At 39.7% G+C, this 9883-nt stretch overlaps 1 protein-coding gene across 1 annotated transcript; it reads right to left on the reverse strand.

Annotated features, from left to right (window-relative positions):
- Positions 1-826: 826 nt before the first annotated feature.
- nmt1a (N-myristoyltransferase 1a) lies at positions 827-8644 on the reverse strand. Its single transcript, XM_031732384.2, has 12 exons — positions 8430-8644; positions 6697-6802; positions 6343-6487; positions 4693-4811; positions 4259-4350; positions 4055-4171; positions 3757-3927; positions 3554-3662; positions 3285-3455; positions 3032-3196; positions 2810-2947; positions 827-2231 (listed from the first exon to the last, which is right to left on the reverse strand). Exons 1-12 carry the CDS (start codon positions 8627-8629, stop codon positions 2211-2213), a joined length of 1554 nt encoding a protein of 517 aa, XP_031588244.2. The 5' UTR covers positions 8630-8644; the 3' UTR covers positions 827-2210.
- Positions 8645-9883: the final 1239 nt, after the last annotated feature.

Genomic DNA, 9883 nt, shown 5'->3' on the forward strand with positions numbered 1-9883 from the left:
ATTTTTCATTTAGTTATTTAATTTAGTTATTTTCATTTATTCTCCTGTGAAGTGTTTAACAAAAAAAGCTACTTTAATTTCAATTTTATTTGTTTATTATTTTGTAATTTGTTCTTTAAGAATGGACAGACACATGACAGGATCAGATTATTAACACCTTAAAACATTGCAAACATCTCTTTTTAAAATGATTTTTATTCTATTTTGAAAAAAAAATGTTGAATTAATTTAAGTCCTTTTCAGAAAGAAGCTGTAAAATATGACTTTTATGAATATGAAGATTTTTATGTTATTTTATGTTATTTTCTATGACATACAAAACAAATTGATGTATGTAATATCATTAAACATGATATACACATGTGTATATGTCCGAAAAACATTATGCTGTATATTAAAGCTTGTATTTTCTCCAGAATGTTTGTTCATCTGTTCAGCTCAATTCAACAAATTTGTTTTTACATTTATTTTTATTATTTTTTTATGAATTAGAGATTTATAATACATAATTCCAGTCTTTAAGTGATTAGAAGAATATGAGCTTTTATTATTATTATTATTATTTTTAGTTCATTCCGAGGTTTTCTGACTAAATTTTCTTTTGTCATTACTCATCTTTTTCTAATTTACATTTTAAACATTACCAGCTATTTTCCAACTTCTTCTGTGTGAAAATCAGCTTTCAAAAGTTCTGCACTTTTGTTTTCAGGTTAAAAAGTCTGTATTTTCCAGCTAATTCAACATTTTTAGCTTAATATTCAGTAATTATTTCATTTCAGTGCATACATTCAGATTCAAGCATTCACACTGCAGTTTCTTCAGAAAATGCACTTTCTAGTTGTTTATTCATTTTTTACATCCATTTGCAAATAGAACCAACATTTTACAAAATATTTTAGCTGGGGCATTTCCCCAGTTATCATCCATCCACGCTGCAGGTCTTGCAAGTCCAGACTGCTGTTCACAGGTCCAGTTCCAACACCCACCTACTCTACCTGATGGGATGGTCAGTGTAAGCTAAATATGATGTGTGAGGTGCAAAATTTTATGATTGTTAATAATATTGTGGACTTGTAGCAGGGAAAAGTACCTTATCAGTGATGCCAGTTCATCAAATATGTAAACTTGTCTCCAACTCTGTTTATGGTCTGTTACAGTTTGCAACATTTATACATTAAGTTTTTGACTCTTTAAGACATCCTGTGTGGTTCCCTCAAGCAAAATCTGCATACTGAGCTTAAAAAACCCTTGACCTTAAGACTTGTATACAGTGAGAGCCAAATCGAAGGATTTCTTAAGGTGGATTTTGCAACTGGAGCCCTGTGAACTTAAGGTGTCCTTATAAATTGTATCCCTGCTGATAAATGTTGATCAGAATGCCTTAAACCTCTCCATAGCAGTCTAACCTCATAGAAAATGATTGACTTTTTTGTCTGAACTGTTAATCAGTCTGTGTAACAGGGTTCTAGTTAGTGCAGCAAGCTGTGGCGAAGGGAAGTTAATGACGAGAAGCTCCAGAAAATAAATGCCTTCTCTGGAATTCATCTTCAAGCTTTGCTCAAATACTTCCATGACTGCCAGAACAGACTCTGATGAGCAAAATAAAAACGACAAAACAGTCGACAAGGAAACTCTAAAACAGAAGCCCTTATCTTGTGTACACTTTTGGTATTTATTATCTCACCTTTTCAGCCGTTTTCTCTTTAAAATATTTTTGATCATTTTGATTTTTCTCTCTAAAACTTAAGGGTGACAGAATTATTGTAGTTGCAAAAAGCACTTCCAACAAACAGGCTCTAGTTTGTATGCATTAGGGTGTAATTCGCAGTTATTTTTGACATTATTTACACATACGGTATGCTTTGTCACCAACAATGAGCGTTTGGTATCCAGTAACCTGTGCAAACTGTTCTTGTGAGTGTGTATGGTACAATCAAGACAGCTTTCAGATGTACAGTTGTTTGGGATGGTAACTACAATGGCTTAAGGTCCATGTGATCGAGGAAGGAGGGAAGAGCTGAAGACTCCCCCCTGCCTCCCTGCCTGGCAGCGGTAGTGCAGGTCAAAGTTCAAAAGGTCAAAAAGTAAAAATGGGCGGTGGGTTTCCATTCTTAAAGTAGGAGGTCATCAGTTCATCTGTCAGGTGGCCAGTGCGATTGTGCCGCCTCCTCACCTGGTGGTGCCACTTGCTTTTTGCAACAGCAGGGATGTCACTGCAAAACCAATCCCACCTAGAAAAGAAGCAACAGAGCTGTTACGAAAACAGTCACAAATGTAGCTTGGGGAAACAGAGGTTTCTGCAGGATTCACTATAGCACATGTAAGGCATCTGTAGTAGTACTGCATGAGACTGGCGAAAAAGGATGAAAATGTAACAGAAAACCTAGATGCATGACAGAGACATGAACAATTAGCCTTTAAAAAATAAAATGCATCATGGCGCAAACATAACTGCAATACAAGTGTGAATTCAACTGCAGTGACAGGTTAAACAGTCTCTTGCATGAACAACCATAAAAAACAAATACTTATGTGAGCAGCACACAATGATACAAGAACAATTTATACCCAAAATTCATGCAGACAACAATTATATCTTTTTGTAAATTAACCTGAAACATTAAAATTCCTTTAAGGTAGTTTCATATAGGTGCAGCCCACATTTGTCCAACCTGCAGCTCTTTGCCATATCTTCTCCTGCACTCCATCCCCCATTTCCTGTCTACTCTTCACTGCAAACCCGTCACTAAAAAGGCAAAAAGCCCAAAACGAAATCTTTTAAAAGAAACAAGTCATTTCAGAAATGCACCTTTTCCGACCCCATGCTGGGACACTTCCAATTGTACAGGTAATACTGTAGATTCCCATCACCGATGCCAAACTTAAGCTTCTCCAAGAAAGTCTTGTTTTCCATTAGATCCAGTGCATTAAAGACATCAAACCCTTTCTGAATAAAGAAACAGGGAAAATTTTAGTAGTTTTTTGCGAGTAAACATTTCAGAGAACATGTTTTATAAGACTGAACATGCACCGATTTGGCCAAGATGAGGGCATCAGACATCAGGTCGAGCAGGGGGGTGGTGGTGTGCACATTGTAGAAGGAGTACGCTGCTTTTAGACTGCGGTGCACAGGATGATTCATAATGGTAGAGGGCAGCGTGTAGAAACTCAGGAAGTCTGTCACTTTGCCATCATTCTGTAATGACAACAAAGTAACCCTTAGTTACTTGGAGAGAATTTTAAAAGATTTTTCCTCAAAGATTTTTTTCTGGATTATTCTTTACCTCCACCACGTAAGTGTCAATAATATTCTCTTGGGGCAGCAACCAGTGTGCCACCTCTTCCTGATTCATGACTGGCACCAGGTTGAACTGGCTCAGATATTCACGGAGGAGGCGATGCACCACGGGCACGTCCTTCTTGGTCATTGGTCGCAGACCAGAAGTCTTTGGGGCCTAAAAGAGAGATGACAAGGACGAAGACATTAAAAGACATGCTGGAAGAAAGAGGTGATTTCTAAAGTGACTGAAAATTTGTGTTAGCCGCCAACAACCTCTGGCAAGCGGTACAACTTCATGGTGCGCTGCATAGTCATGTTCCTGCTCAGATGGGAAAACTTCACTTCAATTAGTTTTCGAGGGTTCAAAGAGCGATGCCAGTACCTGCACGAAGGAAATGTCATTAAGTACCAATTGATGCAGTGAATGAAATCTAACCCTAGGGCTTGGGGTTAGAAAATTTCCCTGTCACACCCACCTGCATGTGCCCACAGGTTTGGGCAGTACCACTCCAGCGGTATACACCGCCTGAAAGATTCCCTGCAGGTTGACCCGTCTGGTGATCTCTCTGATCAGAACTGGAGCGACTCGTTTGGAGCGAAGCTTCTTGTGGACGCAGAGGAAATTAATCTCAACCATTTTCTTCTCTCTAAAGCAGAAAAAAAGCAATCATGAGACATTTATTTATTTGAATAACACACTGAATACAATCTATTAGAAATAGTAGTCATAGGCCAGTAGGCCCCCCCCTCTGCTGCACTATTCTGTTCACTTACATGTCATAGATGTGAATGGTGGCAGGAATGGCACTGATAAAGCCGACCAGCTTCTGGTTGGAGTTAACCCTCACTCCACAGTGCCACTGAGGCAACCAGCCAGGAGGTCGCAGGGCCCTGAGGAGGACAAGGTCAGTCAAAAATGCCACACATTTCTTTGCACCTGTATTAATATTTGAATAATATTTAAATATGAGAAATTACCAGAGCAGGAACTCAGGAGAATAGTCAAATCGGAACATGTTATCATCATCTTCAACATAGTTCTCGTTGAGAAGGGTGTAAAGCTCCTTGAGCTGGTTGTAGAGAGAAGAAAAAGATACGAGACAAAGTCATCTTAAAAAGTCAAGAGCACCAAAACAACAACAACAACAACAAAAACAAAACCACATTTCTACAGTGAACATTTGACAAAAGGACAAAAATCGGACTGCAGCTATACTCTGACCAAACAACAAGCACTTCATCATAAACAGTCACATAATTACTGAGAGGAAAAACTTGGAATAAAAACAAAAATCCACTAGTTTCTTAACAAAATGAAGTGCAAAGCACCACGAGTCCAGGACTTGTTACTGAAAGACGAATTCCTCCTGTGCATGCTTGCTGTGAGTGTTTGTGTTTATACGCTTTCTTACCACAGCGGGGTTCCCCAGGTCGAGGGTGTCCCAGCTGAAGCCCTGCGGGAGGCTGTAGGGCTCTTCTCGAATGTTGTCTTTGTCAGGTTCAATGGAGCCGTGTGATGTCACCGTCTCCCCTGAAGGAAAAGCAAACAGAAGTCTGACAAAGCACAAAAACCTGCAAAACATATACACTTGTCTTTCAGACCGTCACTCTTAGAAGACCAGAAAGCAATGGCACATATCCACGGGCCACTTCATTAGGTACACATTTCCAACATTTATGCAAATCTCTCATCAGCCCTTTACCTGACAGAAACTCGGTGCATGTAGGCAGGTAGACATTGATAAGATGACCTGCTGAATTTCAAACCAAGCATCAAAATGGGGAGGAAAGCTAATTTAGGTGACTATGACTGTAGTACGGTTGTTGGTGCTGGATGGATTGGTCTGAATATTTCAGAAACTGCTGATCTACTACTGATTTTCCCCACAACCATCTCTAGGACTTACAGAGAATGGCCAGAAAATTAGAAAATATCCAGTGAGTGGTAGTTATTTGGGACAAAATGCTTTGATGATGTCAAAGGAGCGTAGAGCCAGGCTGCTTTGAGCTGACAGAAAAGCACCAGGACCTCAGTTAACTACTTGTTACAACAAAAGTATGCAGCAGAGCATTTCTGAATACACAACAGTCAAACCTTGAAGCAGACTACAGTGGGTGCCACTCCTGTCAGCTACGAACAGGAGACTGTGGCTAAAATTCAGCTTAGAAGACAGGAAAAATATTGCCTGGTTTGATGAGTCCTAATTTCTGCTGTGACATTCGGATGGTAGGGTCAGAGTTTGGCATAGATTTATGTTGCCAACAGCTCAGGGCACTGGCAGTGAAGCAACAGTGTGGGGAAAGCTTTCTTGGTCACACTGGTCCCCTCAGAATAAAACAACATTTAAAACACCACAGCCTACCTGAGTACTGTTGCTGACAATTTAATTCCCTTTATGACCACAAGCGTACCCATCTTCTGATGGCTGCTTCCAGTAGGCTACCATGTCATATAATAAAGGTCAAGTAATCGCAAACTGGATACTTGAACATGAAATGAGGTCAGTGTACTCAAATGGCCTCCCAATTCACCAGACTGCAAACAAAAAGAGCACATCTGTGGTGTATTGAAATGGGAGAAATGCATGTGCAGCTGACAGTTCTACAGCAACTGTGTGATGTCATCATGTCAATATGGCTGAAAATTTCTGAGGAATGTTTCCAGCACATTTCAAGTCTACGCCATTAGGAATCATGGCAGTTCTGAAGGTAAAATAGGGTCCAATTCAGTACTACCATGGTGTACCCTAACAAAGTGGCTGATGAGTATGTTGCATCCTCACAACCATGCCTAATTACTGATTCCTTTCACAATTACAGACACATTTCATCAACAGATTGCAAAATAATGCTGTTGTACTGAGCTTTTGCATACTTGAGTCATAAGTACAAGCCTTTTTTCCTTCTGTTCACTCTGTGTTAACTGACCATCTGTGTAAGCCCACTTGCAGAAAAAACCCAAAACAACAACAACAAAAACATTATTTTATCAATCCCTAAAGATTTGACCTATAAGCTACATATTGGCATGAAAAACAGAACTACGCCATCTGTAACCATACCTAGTTTGGGCACAGGCTGTGTGTCCCAGAACTGGTAACTCCTCCGAGTGGCCTCCTCCATGGTTTTGGCTGGACCTTGGCCAACAGAGAACAGTTCAATGGCTTTTTGGATCTCCTGTAGCTTATCAGCTGGCAACGAATTCACCTGTTTGGGAAGTAAACAGGAATATACATCAAACAAGACCACAGCAAACAGAAGTCAACACTGTTGATCCTATCTAAACCGTCCAAACAGTCTTTACCATTCTGTATCTAAACTGTGATTTTAGTAGATTACACCTTAACTGGACTGCTTTTCCTTTCTTTTTAGGTTAGGTTTATAACCCGTTAAGACAGAAATGCATAAATTCATGCCTTGGCAAGGGGGTCCTGAGCTGCTTCTGTGGCACCAGATTTCTTCTTCTTTTTCTGCTTCTTTTTCTTCTTCTTGGCGCCAGTGTCGTCCCCAAGACCCCTCTCACTGGAACAGGACAGAAATATATGGCATCCTTTTTAAGACTGATCTCAGAAGAAAAGAAAATCATGTTGGAAATTTATCTGCTTTTAAACAACAGCCAAGATTATTAAACCACCGACAATTCCAACACAATTTACTTTTCATTGCTGATGCAAAGCCTTGTTAGCCGAGGAGTAGCTGTGTGTTTAAACTAACAACAAGAAGTGTAGCTCTAGGGCAGCTAAAGACACAATAAAACCAGTCCTTCAGCTAAAACATACAGAAATTTACAAGTCGTTTGCAGCAGCGCAGATTTTCAGAATAACCCTCTTCTGATTTGCTCCAACCAGAAAAGCCACATATCTCCAGCATGCTACTTCATCTTCTGGCAACATACTTACACAGGATAATCTCATTAGTGTCCAAGAGGGGAGAAATGCAGGCCAGTACGTGGCCTGTATTTGTAACACCAGCACAGATGGTGAATCAGATGACATCTAGAAGAAGAGTATCTGTGCGTGTGTGTTTATGTACTGTATGTACAAGAGCCCAGCAAGTGACTGGAACAATGGACAACAAAACATTCAATGGTTTGTTCTCCCACTTTCCATTTCAACAGGGTAGAGCAGTTAAGGGGCCAAACAATTGTTTCTGAGTGCAGGAAGGTTCAAAGACCTGCAGGGGGAATATGTTTAGCCATACAGCAAAGTGGGTTTGAGGTAGAATTCTGCAACATTAGGTTTATTCTTTTCTCAGACTTTATCATTATTCCCTTCTTTGTGTCTTTAAAAACGTAAACGAGTGGCTGTCGGGTCAGATTTCCTCCAGTTAGTGATCAGATGTTTGCGAAAACCACCTTACAGAGGCGCATTCTTGTTCCACTTGTTCTGCTAAAAACAAAGCTCGGCTGCTTTGCCCTTTCATATATGACACAACTTTTTTAAAAAAAAGATACATTAAGAGAAAAACATGGTTTTTATCAAAGCTTGTATTCAATAAGAGCAACCGAGCTGGGCTGCTTTAAGATCGCGAACATTTATGTGATTAAAAAGGAAATTCAAAGCCCTCACTTCACAACGCCGAGACCCAAGTATATTATTTTTAAGCTGCGTGCTTTTTGCATGCACGTTTGTGCTTGTTTCACTTTTGATCTTGCGCCGAATCCACACACACACACAGACAATGCCAGGTACGCTAGCATGCAAGCTAACACGCTACATGTCAGCTGGCGTAAACGTGATTTGCATCATTTACCCTTAACATAGCAACGGCATGCGAAGAACACCATAAAAAAATCAATTTAATTAAAAGTTTATTTTTTCTGAAAGGTTTGTGAGTAACGAAAACACAAGTCTTGGTGTAAAATTGGCTTCTAAACGCACTTTACCTTCTCCTTTCTAACCATATACTTAGGAAAACGCTAAGTCCAGCCTATATTTGGAAAAGACATCCTTCTCAGCCAATCGGATGAAAGAACAAGCAAGCGAACGTTGCTACTAACCAATAGGATGAAAGAAAATGGGCTGGACAACGTCTAAGGCTGGCCGTCTATCCCGACTGCTCGCCGAGGTTCGGTTTAAGTTAATTTTGTTAAAATCTACAGAGCCGTGACGTATTTTACGCCACCGACCGAGTAAGCCTGCCTCCTTACCCATCGTCAAAGTGGTGCTCTTCATTTTCACAGTCGCTACAGTGTCCGTGATCCTCTACATCTTCTTTCTCCGGCATCGGTGCTGTCTCATTCTCATCCGCCATCTTCAACCAGGAAGTGAGACGCCACCGCGTGCCCCTTGACACCTTTAAAACGGCCTCGACGCTATTGGCTGAGACACGCAGTGGAGGCGTAGCCATGGTCGTCCTGTTTTTTACCCGACCATTTCCAAATATTTACGATAAACAAATGGCTCGTAATGGAGCGGGCACGGCTTATCGTTTTAAAGCGTCCATTTTTAAGTTTTCACAGCCACAGTAAAAATATATTTTTTGTGTATTTAATATATTTTTCCCTCTAAAGACAAACAGCCATGTGACGTGCATACAACCCAAAGGCAAATGAGAGCGCTTAAGTGGAAACACGTGTGTGATAGTGCAGCTTGAAAGAAAATCTGAGGCCTAATAAATTAATATTACAACAGGGTGAGTAAGAAGGTAAAGTCATGCTCAGACTTAGGAATTGAATGAGACCAACTGAGCAGATTAAGCATTGTGGCGTTGATATTTCTTATTTGAAAGCCAGTTAAAAGGCACTAACAGGTAAAAAATGTACATTAGCTGTTCATTTACGTAGTCTGCGTAATGATTAGCGCCTCCAAAGCAGCCAAAACCTTTTAGGTCCACATCTTATTTATTTTCATAATAATGGGGGCATTAAAGAACCCAGTTTTTGCATGAAGTAAGCTAACGGGACATTCTTCCATTCACGTTTTGCATGAATATATTACAAGTAATGACACGGTGTTACTACAGAAATGGAGCTACAGCTACAGCACCAACACTTGGACAAAATACCCATAGAGCTGCAACATGCACAGTATAAGAAATCATGGCAGTCACATGAGACGATAACATATGATTATGTTTGCTAATAATTATTTCAGAGAGCCATGTGTGATTACTTTTTATTAGCAATTCAACATTCAACATTTTGACCTAGATATCAACAGGGACTATATTACTATATTTGAGGTGTATTTTTGAACCATTTTTGCTGATGTTAAAAACATGTCTGTCATGATTTTAGCGTCAACTTAAGACTTTTTAGCAACGTTTTTCTTGAGGGAAAAAACTAATACTGACTTCCTCCCTTTTCTGTTGTTGTGGTGTTGCTGAGTGTCATTCACAACACACTCTGTGTGCTTTGTATTTAAGTTTACCACAAAATATTCAGTGGGTGGATTAGCTCATAATTCATAGAGATGCTTGGAGACAAAAAGAAGTCCAGTTGTTGGAGAAACTGCTGCCATGCTGTGTAATGTGAAATGTCATAAATATTGCTAAGAGTTTTCCTTTTTTGTCTTTACTTTTGGCCTAATCAGGCAGGGACATATCTATTGATAGTTCTAATGTTGGAATGTAAAGGTTTATTATGTTTTAGGCTGACAGTTT

This window comes from Oreochromis aureus, linkage group 4, assembly GCF_013358895.1.
Source record: "Oreochromis aureus strain Israel breed Guangdong linkage group 4, ZZ_aureus, whole genome shotgun sequence".
Classification (NCBI taxonomy): Eukaryota; Metazoa; Chordata; class Actinopteri; order Cichliformes; family Cichlidae; genus Oreochromis; species Oreochromis aureus.